Source organism: Prionailurus bengalensis, chromosome X (genome assembly GCF_016509475.1).
Source record: "Prionailurus bengalensis isolate Pbe53 chromosome X, Fcat_Pben_1.1_paternal_pri, whole genome shotgun sequence".
Lineage (NCBI taxonomy): Eukaryota > Metazoa > Chordata > Mammalia > Carnivora > Felidae > Prionailurus > Prionailurus bengalensis.
Genome location: NC_057361.1, coordinates 18190295 through 18208144, shown reverse-complemented (window position 1 = coordinate 18208144; position 17850 = coordinate 18190295). Strand labels below are relative to the sequence as shown.

Here is a 17850-nt window from a genome sequence, read left to right as displayed (position 1 = left end):
TGTGGGGCTTGGCTGCATGACCCTGAGCTCAAGAGTCACATGCTCCTTAGACTGAGCCAGCCAGGTGCCCCTTGCTTTATTACTTTTGAGAATCTTATAAGCTGAATTTATCAACCAAAAAGTGAGATGTTTTCATTTGTGATGTGAATACTTTCCATAACAACACACAGATGAATAAAGAAATTTAAGTCTGTTACCTGCACAGAATATCCTTAGCTGCTGGACCGGTGATATAAGTTGCAAATGAGTGGTGAACAGATCAACAAATGCTCCAGGATAAATAATGAAGAGAAAAATCCCAAAGCCATTAAATCGAACTTGTTCCCTAAGAAATCAAATAAAAAAAAAGGAATTTACTACTAGTATTGCATTTTTCCAATTAATAATGTATTTAATCTTAAAACTTCCCACTATAATTTAAATTCTTGGTTAAAAAACAAGTGTCTCTAGACAGTCAAGGAAAATATACCCAAATATATGATATATATTTATCTCACAATTTTACAACAGCATACCAGTTTGGTTATCTGCGAAATTGCATTTTGTAAAATAAGGGTATTCTGAAATAGACTTAAAACTTCAAAACTTTTAGAAACCAGTATGCTGAACAAATAACTTGAAATTAGTCACATATAAAAAGAAATGGTTAATATTTCCATGAGGAACTAAATGAAAAACACTTCAACTGTTTACTCTGAATTATTTTCACAGAAGAGGGGCGCCTGGGTGGCGCAGTCGGTTAAGCGTCCGACTTCAGCCAGGTCACGATCTCGCGGTCCGTGAGTTCGAGCCCCGCGTCAGGCTCTGGGTTGATGGCTCAGAGCCTGGAGCCTGTTTCTGATTCTGTGTCTCCCTCTCTCTCTGCCCCTCCCCCGTTCATGCTCTGTCTCTCTCTGTCCCAAAAATAAATAAACGTTGAATTATTTTCAGAGAAGAACACAACAGAAAATATAATTCAAGTAAGGTATCTAAATATATTTATCTTGGCTAATATAAACAAAAGTGGAGGTTTATCTAAGTGTATTCCTATTGATGTTAAAATAAGTATACCTAAATATCCATAATGTTCAGATTGTCCTTAAGAGAACCATTTGTTATCAATTCAGTCTCTAAAAATGGAATTATACTTAACAGCCTCATAAGACCAAACAGCTACTCCAAAAAAACCATCCCCTAAATATACTGTGCTGTCATTTAGTACTATATATTTAAGATGACTGTAAAATTCGCTTTTACTTGATAGTTGGTTTTTATAAAAGATTACCCATACTATTTCACAAACATACTGTGAAGTATTAAACTGTTAATAACAATGATTTTGTATGTAAAACTCTAAAAGCTACAATGCTAAAAGTATGGAAGCAAAGATGAGAGATTAAAAAAGAAAAAGTAGCTGCCCACTTAAACCACTACATGTGGCAGTATATGCTTTGTCGAGATTGAGAGTTTATTAGCAGTCAACAGAGTCTTGTTCATAACAGGAAAGTAATAAGAAGTGATTACATCTTCTCCTATAAAACCTTTTATCTGGTCCACATACCCAGAGGATAAAACACATTCCCATCAGTATGTGTGTTCATCATGGCAGTAATTACCAGTAGGAGTGAAGGGGGAATTGTGCTCCCCTATCACAAATTTGTAAGTTTAGGAGCCTTTAAAATGCTCAGGCATAATTACAATATACATTTGAGTAGTCAAGACAAGAACAGGGCATGATACTTGAAGAAAGACCCAGGTCTCATCCTCTCTTGTCTTCTTTTACTTAGGTTTCTAGATAGGCTATGATATTTGTTAACAAATTCAGAGCTTTCAATGTTCCTGCTCTAGCCAGCAGAGGCTATTAGTGGAAGCAGGAAAGTATTTTGGCCAATAAGTCAAACAAAGTAATAAGAAGGCAGGTCGGTGGGCTCCAAGTGCAGTGGTTATCATTCTGACCTAATGATGAATAGAAAGATTAGGTTTCAGGGTTCGATTAAAATCTTGAAACACCATGAAGATATAACCATGCTGTCAAATGATTACAGTGTGCACATGGTTAATTGACTATATTCATCAATATATTAATCTTTATAAAAGAGTAGTTACCTCAAAATAATGTGGATTTGCACTAGGCAATATTCACAGAAAGAAAAAGTATCAAATGAAGCAGATTTTAGTAATAAACCCTACTAAGTAAAAAGCTTTTTTTTGCATTAGTAGAAAGAAAAATATCATTACCTAATAGCTGCTATCCCATGTCCAATTTCATGTACAACACCACTAATGAGAACTGCAGCGAAGAAATAGGTCAGTTGGTTGACAGGTAAATTGATACCAGGAACCTGTTCATAGACACAATGATAAATACACAGTTGGGGACCAAGAAACCATGATGTTCACTCTGTATTAAAGCTTAAACTTCCAGGCCAAAGGTTCTGTAAACTAAAAGTGATATGAGTATCAATAGTTCACTTCTCTACTTCTTTCACAATAGAAGTAAAAAATCAGCTTTTTGAACTAGGCAGTTTTTGAACTAAGCACAGCACTAATATAAAGAGAACAGGAAACACAAGGTTAAAAACGTTGAAACTTTGACTTCCTGGAGTCTTCACCGTGGGAAAGAATTAGGGAGCCTGGCTAAGTGCCAGGGAATGCGGAGTGACAGTGACAAGGAGTCAGCAACTGTTCTACCCTCAAAGGCTAGAAGCCTGATTTGGAAATTTTTGTTACAATCTTAATCCTGCCTCTGAATTGTTATTGCAAGGTTCCAGATACTTAAGTAATATAGGATATTCCTGCCCCTCATCAATGAGTTTTCATTTTAGTATTCTCAAGTAACATGAGTGCTGGTAATTAAGGGTACTGTAATAAAGTGCCTTATTGGCGTGGGAGCACTGTGCTGTCCATTTCTTGGATTCCAACAATTTGTGTAGTAGAGTGGTCAGAAAAAGAGTATCAAAATTATACGTATTATATTAAAACTGAAATTTAATGCAGAAAGTAAGTTGTCTGGAATAGACAGACATATTAAGGACCTATGAAGAAGTCGTCTTGCAATCACATGCTCCTAAGATGATGCATTTGTATGTATCACTGCATACACAAGGGAAGTTTGCTATTGTAAGAGCTGCATGGTAAAGTCTTATAGATACCCAAGAATCTTCTCATACGATAAATAATCACTCTTGAGTTATGTCATCTGTTAAGGAGTCTATAAATTAGGTTAAGTGGGGGCACACCAGGCATCATTTATATTATTCACATACTGAGCATCTATTTCTCACAGTCCAGGAGTTGGGACCCTAAAAGTATCCTTCTAGAGGAAATTCTTGCTCTTATTACTTTAATTACAAAATATGTTTAAAGCAGGAAAACTGGAAAACTCAAAAGAAAAACAGAAGACTATACTCCTGCTCCCCAAACACAAAACCAAAAACCATTCTCAATGTTTTAATGTATGTTCTTCTAGTCTTTTCACATACATGTATTTTTAAGAATTATATTTTTATTATAAACATGGTTTTGACATCTGCCCTCTCAATAGTATCACAAACATTTTTTCCATGAGTGTTTTCTGGTTCAACATTTTTTAATTTGTATTTAAAAAAAATTTTTTTTAATGTTTATTCTTGAGGGAGAGACAGAGTGAGTGGGGGAGGGGCAGAGAGGGAGGGAGACACAGAATCTGAAGCAGGCTCCAGGCTCTGAGCTGTCAGCACAGAACCCGATGCAACTCAAGAGCCGTGAGATCATGACCTGAGCTGAAGTTGGACACTTAACTGAGCCACTCAGGCGCCCCTATTTTTATTTTTTTTTAAATTTAAATCCAAGTTGGTTATCATATAGTGTAATAATGATTTCAGGAATAGAATTTAGTGATTCGTTGCTTACATGTAACACTCAGTGCTCATCCCAACAAGTGTCTTCCTTAATGCCCCTTGCCCATTTAGCCTATCCCCCCAGCCAACACTCCTCCAGCAACCCTCAGTTTGTTCTCTGTACTTAAGAGTCTCTTATGGTTTGTCTCCCTCTCTGTTTTTATATTATTTTTGCTTCCCTTCCCTGTGTTCATCTGTTTTGTACATTAAATTCCACACAAGTGAAATCATATATTTGTCTTTCTCTGACTTAATTTCGCTTAGCATAACACACTCTAGTTCCATCCATGTTGTTGCAAATGGAAAGATTTCATTCCTTTTGATTGCCAAGTAGTATTCCATTGTGTATATATATCACATCTTTTTTTATCCAGTCATCAGTCGATGGGCATTTGGGCTCTTTCCATACTTTGGCTATTATTGACAGTGCTGCTATAAACATTGGGGTGTATGTGCCCCTTCGAATCAGCACTCCTGTGTCCTCTGGATAAATATCTAGTAGTGCCAAGTGCTGGGCCATAGGTAGTTCTGTTTTTAATTTTTAAAAAAAAAATTTTTTTTTTCAACGTTTATTTATTTTTGGGACAGAGAGAGACAGAGCATGAACAGGGGAGGGGCAGAGAGAGAGGGAGACACAGAATCGGAAACAGGCTCCAGGCTCTGAGCCATCAGCCCAGAGCCCGACGCGGGGCTCGAACTCACAGACCGCGAGATCGTGACCTGGCTGAAGTCGGACGCTTAACCAACTGCGCCACCCAGGCGCCCCTGTTTTTAATTTTTTGAAGAACCTCCATACTGTTTTCCAGAGTGGCTGCACCAGTTTGCATTCCCACCAGCAGTGCGAAAGGGTTCAAAATGATTTTTAAGAACTGTACTGTATTCTATAAAATAGACTGTTGGGCATTTAATTGTTTTAAAGTTTAAAGTTTCTGCTCTTATACTGTAATAAACATATTTGGACACATATATCCAAATATTTTGGGGGTAAAAATTCTTAAGCATGGTTGGTTCAGGCTCAGGAGACAGGTCACTTCGGTTTGACATTTTGGATCCATCATTAACTAGCTAAGTGACCTCAAAGAAATTTGGATTATTCCTCCCAACAGTGCAATTTCCTCATTATTAAAATGGAAATAACCACATTTACATTTACATAAAAAGGTAATTTTGAGGATTAAATGAAATAATCCTTGTCCCATATTTAACATTATGCTTCAGGGCTCCTGGGTGGCTCAGGTGGTTGAGCATCTGACTCTTGATTTTAGCTCAGGTCATGGTCCCAGGGTTGTGGGATTGAGCCCTGTGTTGGGCTCAGTGCTGAGTGTGGAGCCTGCTTGAGATTCTCTAATTCTCTCTCTTCCTCTGCCCCTCTCCCCCCACTTGCACTCTATCTCTCTAAAAAAAAGAGAGTAACATATGCTTTCATTACACAAAATTTAAAGGACTTTGATACATATCAAACTGTTCTCCAAAAGTAGACCCTTTGTAGCCTTGAGCAAGCTTATTTATTCAAATCTGCAATTTTAGGAAAATAAAAAGTATTTCATTGTTTGATTTATATTTCTTTATTATTAAAGCTCAACGTTTCCCCTACTTCTGACCATTGATAGGTCTTTTGTGAGTAGCCTACTCATGACTTGTCTATTTTTTTCTCCTACAGTGTTTATTTTTTTCTTATTGCTCTGTAGGATCACTTCAAATATCAATTATCAGTCCTCTGTAATACATATCATAGATGTATTCCCAAGTTCTTTTGCCTTTTAATTTTTTCTTTTAGTTTTTTGATATATAAAAATTTTATGTAGTAAAATCTATCAATATTCATGGTTTCTGCCATTAGTTTTATGCTTATGTCTTCCTCATTCTGTGTTCATATAAGCAGAAACCTATTTTTTGTCTTTCAAGGTCTTTTATGACTTTGTTTCAATCTTAATTCAACTGGAATTTATTTTTGTGCATAGAAGAATTTTACTTTTAAGACTCCTTTAGTACCTGAAGAGAAGATTCAAACTATGTTGCTTGGATTGCTGTCTAAATTCATGAATTCCAAGCGTCCTTTCCCTAGTTATGAAACTAGTTTTCATAACCTTCACCTTTAATGTATACACAGCATTTCACTGAATGACAATCCCACAACTTAAGCAGCATTCCTCACTTATACACTGTGGTTATTTCCAATTCTTCATAATAAATAATGTTAGGATAAGAATTTGATGAATACTATTTTTTCCACATTTGGAAGTGTTTACTTAAAGCTAGAGTCCTAGATGGTGGTATACAAGTAAATGGTCAAAAGATATGGACATTTTTATGATGCTCATTATCTGAAGTTCTCTTTACTCAGACCCTACTAAGCCATTCTTTTTAAGAATATCAGGGTACCTTCTTCTACATACCTGCTCCATTTCCATGTTGTCAGGTGTCTGCCTGTTCAGATAAGTAGCTTCCTTTTCTCTGACCCCTCTCTAAATTTATGTACTTAAGATTAATTCTTAAAAAAATTTTTTTAATGCTTATTTTTGAGAGAGAGAGAGAGAGAGAGCAAGCACGTGCAAGCAAGGGAGGGGCAGAGGGAGAGGGAGACACAGAATCTGAAGCAGGCTCTAGACTCTGAGCTGTCAGCACAGAGCCTGACGCAGGGCTCGAACTCAGGGACTTCGAGATCATGATCTGAGCCATGCTTAACCAACTGAGCCACCCAGGAACCCCAAGGTTAATTCTTATAGATTTTCTCAATATCACAACATGTCCTGGTTATCTTAACTTTATTTCAAATAAATCAGTAGGCTTGATTCCATAGGACATTGGTTCCTTTGCTTTATTATCTTATGGATGTAATAATGAGATAAGGTAAGGATTTGAGTGAGTGATTATACTAACAGATGGTAGGTCTTATTTTCTGGCAACAGTATGTGACTGCCCATCTGTCTTGGCCATGATCACACAGGGTATTAGATGTACCAGAATTCTGATCTCTCAGTGACAGAGTGCCAGGTTTTTGGGAATTAATACTGAATAAGGCTATAGGTAATTATGATGTAAATAGAAAATATATTCTCTGAGCTACAAGAACTCATATCAAAGCCAGGAAATAGAACATTGGTTTTTTTTTCTTTTTTTAACGTTTATTATTTATTTTTGAGAGAGAAAGAACATACGTGGGACGGGACAGAGAGAGAGGGAGACATAGAATCTGAAGCAGGCTCCAGGTTCTGAGCTGTCAGTGCAGAGCCTGACACAGGGCTCGAACCCACGAACTGTGAAATCATGCCCTGAGCTGAAGTCAGACACTTAACCAAGTGAGCCACCCAGGCGCCCCAGGAGATAGAACATTCTTAGATATATACATAAACATGCACAGTGTACTACAGAGGGCAACTGACTTCTTCATGATTCCAAAGCAGGACTCCTAACAGAGTCAACATTTTTGTGAGCTCTATGAATGAACTGAGATGCAGAAAGAAGAAATAATTTCTTCTCTGAGCTACACTTTATCATTCTAATCCTAGGCAGACAGGCGAATGATCACATTTCTTCCCAACCTGCTTCTTTCTCTACTATCCTCTTCTTTGGCAAACAATAACCAATCATGTAGCCTGAGAGTCATCCTTAACTCTTCCCTCTTGTTCCAGCCTCACATTCACTTAAACACCAAGGCCTGAGAACTCCACTCTAAAAGACCCTTTGAATCTGCCTCCTTCCTTCTTCTTACCACCAATTTAGTTTAGATCTGTATCACTTCTACAGTGAATTATTCCAAAGTGCCCTCTAATATGCTCTTCCCATCTTCAGTGTAACCCTCCTTTGGTCCATTTTATACAGACCTGTTATCTACAAGTAAAAATCAAAACTACTTAGTAATCTCCACACCCAACACTGGCGTTGAACTCAAAACCCAAGATCAAGAGTCACATCTCTACCAACTGAGCTAGCTAGACACCCCCCAAAATCAAAACTCCTTAGGATGATCTTTCATAACCCAGGCCTTACCGGTATTTCCTATTTTATCTCCTGCATCATATACCTTCCACCATATACCTCCTAGACACAGGTCAAAGTTAGTTTATAGTTCCTTGAAGAATTAGTGGTCTTTCTTAAGGGAATAGAGCATGATGGCTCTGAGGTCAGTGGTGGGTGAGTGATGGACCCACTATTTATGAGCTGTGACCACAGGCAAGTGACTTAACATCTCTCTGCCTTGCTTTTCTTATCTGTGATGAGATACTTACCCATAGATTGTTAAAGAATAAAATAAAATGGGCACAAAAACCTCACATAGAAAACATGTATATTACCTAGGTTTTATTATTATTCTATTATTCTCCCCAATCCCCCACCTTTCCATATTATAAGGTTCCCTCTGTTATTGGGATGCTCAATTGCCATCTTTTCTTAGAGGCTTTGAGGACTCTCCTCACCCTTCCCTTGAAGCTCTCCTCTCCTCTCTTCCCAGTGCCAGGCACATCTCAGCATGCCTTTTCTCTGTTCTCACAGCACCTTGTACTCTGTCCAACTATAGCACAATCACAGCAGCTCTCCCTCTAGACTAAAACTTCCTGAGTGCTAGGATTGGATTTTGTTCCCCATATAAGCAGGACTCAGCATATGGCCAGTAGGCAGAATATACTTAGTAATTGTTGAGGAAATTAATCATCTCTTCTAAGGCCATACCTGGCAAATCCTTTCAACCTCTAAAAAAGAGCTATTACCATAAGAGAGATTCATTATCATTCTCTACTAATGACTTCTAAATATCCCCATAGTGACCCAGCCTACTAGAAACCACAAAAAATGAGTTAAAAAATATATTATTAGCTCTTAGTCTATTCCATTAATAAGAGCATGATTAAGAACATAACATCCACGACTCATGAAAATAAAAACTACACATGTGAAAAATTTGAAATAAAAGTCAATGGTAAAGCACCCTTCTAAACCTTGGAGACATGGATCAATACGGTATAGGTTTGTTTACACATGTGCTTTGAAATGAGAATTATTATAAATGGCTTACAGTCTAAGGAGTAAAACTCAGCACATTATTCTTCACATCAGGAAATCACAGTGACCATTCAAGGTCTTATATCTTTAATTAAAAGGATATTATTGGTTAGAGTCTGAAAGACATGAAGAGGAAAGGCAACACTTCGCATAGGGTTAAAATGCAATTTATTTATACATTATAGAGATCTTAAATCAGCATGCTTATTCTTTGATAGAAACAATCATTTAACACCTCAAGAAGATACTAAGTTAATTCAAATATCTGTGTAATTGTAGACAGTTTTCATGGTCCATTTGTTCTATTACTACTACTACCACCCCTACTACATATTCCAACAAATCTTTGCTACGTTCCTATTAATATTTTTGTTTAAGCAGGTAATTTGAGAAATCGTGAGACTTTTCATCTGTTTCCATATTTATAACATGGATAGGAGTTATGCTAGCCAGAAGAAATATCTTATATTCATGTTGCAATAAATTTAAAGCAAAAAGAAGGTACTTACCACAACTTGTAGCACTTGTTCATTGTGAAGTGAGGAGGAGGAGGAAGAAGAGGAGGAAGAGGAAGATGATGAAGAGGAAGAAGAGGAAGAAGAGGAAGAGGAAGAAGAGGAAGAGGAAGAAGAGGAAGAGGAATAAGAAGAGGGTGAGTCAGCCATCATTTGTGCCAAAGTCTGCATCAGCGTTTTCCCCAGGAGAAAAAAAGAGCTGAACATAGCAATTACGCCAAACACCATTCCAAAATTGAACCTGTCGGGAGGAAGCAAAATTGCATAAACATACACTTCCTCAAAATTCACGGGTTAGCAAATTTATTGACCAGCCACATTTCATAGCTTCAAAATAATGGCTAAAAATTTCAATAACTCTGCTTCATTTTCCTACCTGAACTTGAGATACATGACTGAAACACAGGCACTGGTCTCTTTTAAGCAGTTGTAGTAATTTACAACTCTCACATAACTGAAGAGGCTGAATATTGTTCCCAATAAAGTTTCTTTCCTCTCTTTTGTCCATTTACATAGAATTGTTTTGATCTTGTTCTCACATAATTATAAAAGCTCTTCTGACATTACAGACATCCATTTCTTTTTTATCTCCAATTCTTTTGTTTTCATTTTATTTTAGCTATTATTTTGTGATGAGCTTAAATATTAACATGGTAAAATTTAACAACAGTTTCCTTCTTCTACTGTTTTAATAATTACAATAATTACAAATTACCCTTCTATAGTTGGGAATAATCTATTACATTTCTTCACTTTTTGGTAAGTTGTGTTTTTCAACGAACTTGTCCATTTTGTCTACACTGTCAAATTTATAGGCATGGAGTTGTTCACAATCGTTTCATTTTGAAAAAATGTACATGGAATCTGCAGTCGTGTTCCCTTTTCTCAATTCTGATTTTTTAAAAATTGAAGTGCAATTAACATACACTGCTGCATTACTTTCAAGTGTACAACATATTGATCCTATACATTATTCAAGATTCATCACGTACAGTGTAGTCGACATACAATATTGTTACAGTATTATTGACTATATTCCCTGTGCTGTACTTTTTCATCTCTGTGACTTATTTTGTAACTGGAAGTTTGTATGTCTTAAACCCCTTTATTTATTTCACCCATACCCCTACCTACCTCCCCTCTGGTAACTACCAATTTGTTGTCTGTATTTAAGTCTCTGCATATTTTGTTTGGCTCTTCGTTGGTTTTGTTTTTTATATTCCGTACATAAATGGAATCATATGGTATTTTTCTTTCTCTTAGTTCGCTTAGAATAATACCTTCTAGTTCCATCCTTGTTGTTGCAAATGGCCAGATCTCATTCTTTTTTACGGTTAATATTCCACTATGTATATATACCACATCCTCTTTATCTATTCATCTATTGACGGACACTTGGGTTGCTTCTGTATCACAGCTATTGTAAATAATGCTGCAATAAGCATAGTGGTGTATATATCTTTTTGAATTAGTGTTTTTGTTTTCTTTGGGTAAATATCCATTAGTGGAATTACTAGATCATATGGTATTTCTTTTTTTTTTTTTAATTGAAGTACAGTTGACACACAATGAAGTATAGTTGACACACTATGTTTCAGTGTACAACATAGTGATTCAACAAGTTTATACATTATGCTATGTTCACCACAAGTGTAGCTACCAGCTGGTGGTATTTCAGTTGTTAATATTTTTGAGGAACCTCCATATTGTTTTCCACAGTGGTTTCACCAATTTATATTACCATCAATAATGCACGAGGGTTCCCTTTTCTCAGCATCCTCAATAACGCTTGTTACTTATCTTTTTGATACTAACCATTCAATTCTGATTTTTGTTACTTGTGTTTTCCTCTTCAGAATTATGGAAGGGGTTTATCAGTTTTATTAATCTTTTCAAAGAACCAACATTTGGCTTTGCTGATTTTCTTTACTGTATAGTTTTTATCTCTCTGATTTCTGCTCTTTATTGTTTCCTTCTATTTTGCTTGCTTTGATTTGCTATTGCATTTTCTGCTTTTTAATGACCTGTTTACATTTAGCTCTGTAACATGTGGTGCTAAAATTTTAGCAAAAAGGAATTTAGACAAAGGCCCTTTACACCCATACTAGAAATTCTGTCAACTACAAAATGTGTTGGTCCTTAGGGTGGCCCAGAGATCATTATAAACCTCCTAACAATAAACTATATGCTCCTTGATTAAAAAAAATAATAACTTAAAAGGAGTATACCTGGCATGGCCAGGGGACTCCAGAACCCTGCTGCTACAATCTGGCTGATCATTTTGCCTAGTGGTTTGTGCATATGCTTTACTGGCTGTGAAATATTTTAAATACCATTACCCAGGAGGACTATCAGAAAAGAAGTATAGGGGAAAGCCTGAAGACTTTTGGGTATCCTATGACTCCCAGGACCCTTGTTTCTATGTGTTATGATAGGGGACATAATTCTACAGAATTAATTTCATAATGGAAAATGTTCCAATTTTTTGGCATTTCTATTAGTGAATAACTTACACAGAAAAGTGCACAAGTGTCAAATGTACTGCTCACTGAATTTTTACGTGTGCACCCATGTACTACTATCCAGATAAGGTATAGAACCTTGATTTTTGATGTATGCAAAAGCACAATGATGTAATCCCATTTAAGTTTATAGAAAACCAGACGTTTTATACTGTCAATATTTTAAAACTCAGTAGATTGAAAATGATGGAAATAGTTCATTTGACAAGCATTTCTCATGATCACAATGATTACTTTAAACCAAAAAGAAAAATGAAGAATACCACTGGTAAAGCATCCTCGCTTTCCGCCGTCCCCAACTGTAAAAGGCACGATTGAAAACAGCAGTTTGCCACCTTATGTGAAATGGGGAGATGCTCAATCCATTGTTTTCCAACCAGTCTTCATAAGAATGCTTAAAATACACAGATGACTAGGAGAGAAAAAGTTCCACATCACTCAGTTTTGAAGAACATGTATGATGTTTAAGAAAATCAAAAAGAAGTCTTTTCTACAGGAAAGGAAGATACTGACTGCCCAAATACTTATAATTTTAAAGCTGTATGTTTCTTTTTCAGGATATTAAAGATCTCAGACTAGCTGGTCTGTTGAGGTTAGAGTCTGGCAAACTATGGCCTGTAGGCCAAATGTGGTCTACAGCCTGTTTTTTTTTTGTTTTGTTTTGTTGTTTTTTAGGTAATTTCTACGCCCGATGTGGGGCTCAAACTCACAGCCCCTGAAATCAAGAGTTGCATGTTCTATCAACTGAGCCAGCCAAGTGCCCCATACAGCCTGTTTCTTTGTATAGCCTATGGGCTAAGGATAGTTTTTATACTTTTAAGGGGTTAAAGACAACAAAAAAACAAGAATATGTATCAGAGAGCCTATGTGGCTCACAAAGGCTAAAATACTTATCATCTGGCCCTTTACAGAAAAAGTTTGTCAAAGTTAGAACAGCGCTGTCCAATAGACATATGTGAGCCACAAATGCAAGCCACATATGTAATTTTAAATTTTCTAGTAGCTGATTTAAAAAAGTAAATAGAAACAGATTAATTTAAACATACTTTTTAACTAAAAATATCTAAGATATTATCATTTCAATATGTAATCTATATAAAAAACCTATTTAAATACTTTACATTTCATTTACTTATTTGTACGTAAGTCTTTGAAAGCAGTGTGTTACAGCACATTTCAAATTTAGACCAGCCCCATTTCAAATGCTACATGACCACATGTAGTTAGTGGCTCCCACACTGGACAGCAGAGGTCTAGAAGCCTTGTTATCACAGAAAGAGATCTTGTGTTATAATCTAAAAAGACCTCCAACCAATCCAACTCAGAGGACAGGTTAGCTGCAATCAGTGCTTTCTATCCTCTTAGCAACCACTCTGAGACCTTAAGCTGCCTTTGATCATGTGGAAGTACAAAACTTTTATAAAACCAAATTGTTCTTAATAACTTACATTTTTCAGGGTTGATGGGATAGCTGCTTATACACACCCGAACAAGTTTTATCTTTAGGGAAGTTTGAACTCCTTGAGTAATGTAGGATTTTGGATGATATAAGGTTGTTTTATATACCCTGACAATGACCCCTTTTACCCCTCAGTTACAGTAAATACAGTTAAGTATTTTATCATATTGATGCCCATCCATCTGAGGAATTTGTTTGTAAGATATTTCAGTCCTATCACAATCATAAAAAATGACCTGACTGATACAGGTATCCGTTTGTCTTTGGATCTATAATGTCCTCTGTTTTCAGTCTTCAGGTGAAGTTTTTCAACCTGCTTGTTTTCTGAGACTTAGAAAAGTAGAGTGACACGCCCCTTCAGTAGATGTCTACTGAGGAAATCCTAGAAGAACCAAACATGGAACAGCAGATCAAGTTAGAAGCAGAGAAGCTGAAGGTACAGACTCCCAGAGCTTGAGGTCTCTCCATTGCCCAGACAGTGACTCTGAGTGAGAGTGAGGTCTTTTGCTCAAGGAATAGTACTCTGTTGGGGATCTAGGGGTTGTTACTGAAATTAAAGTAACCTCATCACCTCACACACTTGACCAGAGACTGGAGAGGTTTGAAAAGTTCTTCTTATTTTGGATTAAAATTTTTTTTAAGTTTATTTATTTTGAAAGAGAGAGAGAGCGAGCGAGCACAAAGGAGGGGCAGAGAGAGACGGAGAGAGAGAATCCCAAGCAGGCTCCACGCCGTCAGCACAGAGACTGATGCAGGGCTTGAACTCACAAACTGTGAGATCATGACCTGAGCTGAAACCAAGAGTCTGATGCTTAATTGACTGAGCCACCCAGATGCCCTTTATTTTTGATTTTTGTCACATATGCAACATGAGGAAATGATGTGGCTTTGTTTTTCCTAGACAATAAAATCACTGTTTAAGGAAGCAGTGGCCTGTACTGCTTATGATAGGCTAAACACTATGCCAAGTACCTGCAGAGGAAGCACCAAAGGATCTGGTAAAGATTCAGATTTTGATTCTGTAGGTCAGGGAGAGGACTGAGATTGTACATTTCTGAAGAGCTCCCTGACGACGCAAGAGCTGCTGGTTCTTGAATTTCAGGTGAAGTAGCAAACCTTTACGTGTGTGAGCTAACGTAATCCTTTCTACTATCTCAGAAGATCCTTACTTTTTGAAAATGAAGAAACCCAGGCACAGAGAGTAATTTGGCCAAGGCACAAAGGCTGGGAAGTGGCTGAACTCAGCCATTGTTCTAAAGACTCTATAATCTCCTCACTTTGCAAGTTTAAATGCAACAAAAAAGCACAAGTATCATTTCATTTTACTGTTACACGTAAAGCACACAATACTAAATTATAATATTCTATTTAAAACGGTATTCATAACATGAAGGTTTTATTAAACATTTGAGAACGGTATTGTGGAATAAACTCTGTATAATGACTTTACCTCCCCGCCCCACCTCCCCCATTCAATTCCAAAGGTTGCTAGAAGCATGTGGTCAGACAATTGTGCAGAATTTTTGCTACCCTTCCCAAGTAACTCGAGTGGACCGTACACCCAGGGCGTATGTGTGGGGTGGGTACAGGGTGCAGATTAGAAGTGGAGTAGTCAGAAACTAGCTATCTAAATCCTGTTACCTGATGATGCTACTTTGAAGTATGGTCCATAGACTAACAGCATTGGTAGCACATGGGAACTGGTTACAAACGCGGAATCACAGGCCCCGCCCCAAGCCTGATTAATCAGAATTCGAATTTAAACAGGAACCCTAGACGACTGTATGCACTTTAAAGTTTGAGACTACAGGTTTAAATTACAACTTGATTTAGATTCATTCCAGTACGAGAGTCTTTGGAGGGTCGTGGCCTTAAAGACAATGAGGGAAAACAATGCCTTTCCTAAGTGACTTTTTATTTTCCTCCCAGGTGCACTGCCGCGGGGTGTGGTATCGGCCCGGCCCCCCCCCCCCAAACCCACTACTGGCGCCTCCCGGGCAGGAGGCCCCGAAAGCGGCGGGGCCTGCACTGCCCCGCAATGCGACTGCGGTAGCTGTGCAGACCGCCATACCCCTGCCTGGGCCCCGTGGTGTTTTATTTACTCCACGAGGCCGGGGCGCCACGCGGAAAGGCGCACGTGGGTATCGGCCGCGCGGCTTCCAGCCCGGGAGGCGCGAGGCAGGGGAAGAGAAAAGGCCTCGGGCCTTGCGCCTCAGCCCTGGACACCGCGGGCTTCGGCTTTAGGCCCGAGGCCCTCACCTTCAGCACCAAGTCGGTCAGGTAGACGGCAGTCCAGCCGCCCACCACCACTACCACCAGCGACACCGGAATCATGGCAGTGGCGGAGCCAGCGTAGGGAAGGCGAGCCCCGGCGTCTTCCTCCCTGGGAGCTGCAACCAGCTGAAAGCTCGGCGCCTACAGCCCCAGCATCCGCGCAGGAACCAAGCTGCCACCGGTTCCTTTCGCGCGGTGGCGCCGTTTCCCTCCGGAAGCTTTCGAATAGCACACACAGACGGACTTGTACGCACCGGAAAAGGGTGCGGGGGCTTATTTTCATGGGACACTGGGGCGCTGAGGTCTGGGTGTTTGCTGGGCTCCTGTTGCCAGCCCTCTAGCGATTTCTTAGGCTTTGGCCCTCCCTGCTGTTGGCTATCTATACTCTCTGGTTCTGGCCTTGGGTTTGCCATTCCTTTTTTTTTTCCAAATGGAATAGGATTTATGACAAAATTATTAATAGATACAAAGGACATTTTATGATGATAAAAAGGTCAATCATTCAAGAATATCTAAGAATTATAAATGTATATTTACTTAACAAGCATGTGAGGCAGAAATCAACAGAACTGAAGAACAGACAATTCAAAAATAATATTTTGAGACATCAATACTTCATTTTTAACAATACAGCAATAATTAAAACCATAATTAGGAGATTAGGGAAATAGAAAACTTGAACAACACTGTAAACCAACTATATCTAATAGACATATTTAGATCACTATGTTCAACAACAGAATACACATTCTTTTTAAGTGCACATGAAACATTCTCTAAGATAGACAACATATTGAGCCATAAAATAATTCTCAATAATTTAAAGAGACTGAAGGAGTACAGAATATATTATCTGACCACAATCTAAATGTAGAAATCAATAATAGAAGAAAACTTGGGAAATCCACAAATATGTGGAAATTAAACAATACATTTTAAAATAACGGACTAAGAGAAAAATAATCACAAGGGAAAGTGGAAAATTTCTTGGGATAAAGGAAACAAATGCCATTCCTTTTAAGCTAGTGAGAGGTTGGGGTCATCTGAAGTAATAATCATCTTCACCTCTTAAACCCTGTCATAGGTATCCAGATTTAAGTTAATTGTGTTTCTTCTATTTTTAAAAATTGAAGTGTAATTTACATATAACTAAACCATAATGCAGGTCTCAACTGTCCATTTCTATTAGTTTTGATAACTGTATATGTCTGTCTATCCTAATCAACACAGAGAACGTTTTCATCTCAGAAATTTCCTTCCTGTCCCTTCCCAGTCAGTACTTGCCCCCTTACCCCTGTTCTAATTTATTTAAACTTTATGTAACTAGAGCCATACAATCAGTACACAATTTGGTGTTTGGCTTATTTAGCTCAACGTAGTATTTTTGAGATTCATCCATGTTGATTAGATTAGGTTCATTTAGCAACCCCTTCCATAATATAATTTGAGATTGGTGCTATGTTTTAAAATTGGAGCTCTGAATATTTGCACAGATTTTTATGCCTATCTATATATGATTATATATTGACCTAGAGTAGTGGTGCTGAGCCTTTGACTGTATAAAAGGATCATTGCAGGGCTTTTAAAATTTCGGATGCCTTTTTGCAGCCTAGACTAATTGAATCAATCTCAGAGTGGGACCCAAGGGTCAGTATTTTTTTTTTTTTTGAAGCTCCTTAGGTCATTCCACTGTGCAGGCAAGATTGAGAATCACTGAACTGGATGACTTCTAATGGGAAGGAAAACTCATAGAGTGTTTTTATGCATTCTCTCTTAATGTTCATGTCTTTGTAAGTTAACTTTTCTGGAAAAGCATCATTAGCAATAATAATACCAGTACTAATATCGAGAACATAATAGTATTTAATAACAAGTATCCCAAATAAAAATGGACCCTCAACAGCCCTCAAAGAAAAAAAAATGATAGTATAATACTAGAAAGCTGTATTACAGATATTGCTACTAATTTGTCTTATTTTTCTATCCTTTTCCTAAAGTTTTAATGATTTAACACCATGTCCTTCTAGCTTCAAGAGATCTTATGACTCAGTTTTACATTTCTTTGCATATATGTATGGATATGTGTTGTTACAAAATATTTCAACTTATGTTGGACATAACTGGGTGTAAGTTATGAAAGCTTATATTCAAGCACTCTGTGACCACACAGTTTTCCATGTACAGGTGCCCTGACAGTCTTAGTGCAGTTTTAGGTTTTGATA

General features: G+C 37.6%; 1 protein-coding gene across 1 annotated transcript in view; it reads right to left on the bottom strand.

The window, feature by feature from the left end:
* MBTPS2 (membrane bound transcription factor peptidase, site 2) overlaps positions 1 to 15875 on the bottom strand; it is a 41454-nt gene extending 25579 nt beyond the window's left edge. The window contains exons 1-5 of the mRNA XM_043570123.1: positions 15614 to 15875; positions 12159 to 12307; positions 9368 to 9614; positions 2218 to 2321; positions 198 to 325 (exon numbers count right to left, since the gene is read on the bottom strand). Coding sequence (XP_043426058.1) covers positions 198 to 325; positions 2218 to 2321; positions 9368 to 9614; positions 12159 to 12307; positions 15614 to 15688 — 703 coding nt within the window. The 5' untranslated portion in view covers positions 15689 to 15875. The remainder of the gene's footprint in view (positions 1 to 197; positions 326 to 2217; positions 2322 to 9367; positions 9615 to 12158; positions 12308 to 15613) is intronic.
* Between the last annotated feature and the right edge of the window lie 1975 nt (positions 15876 to 17850).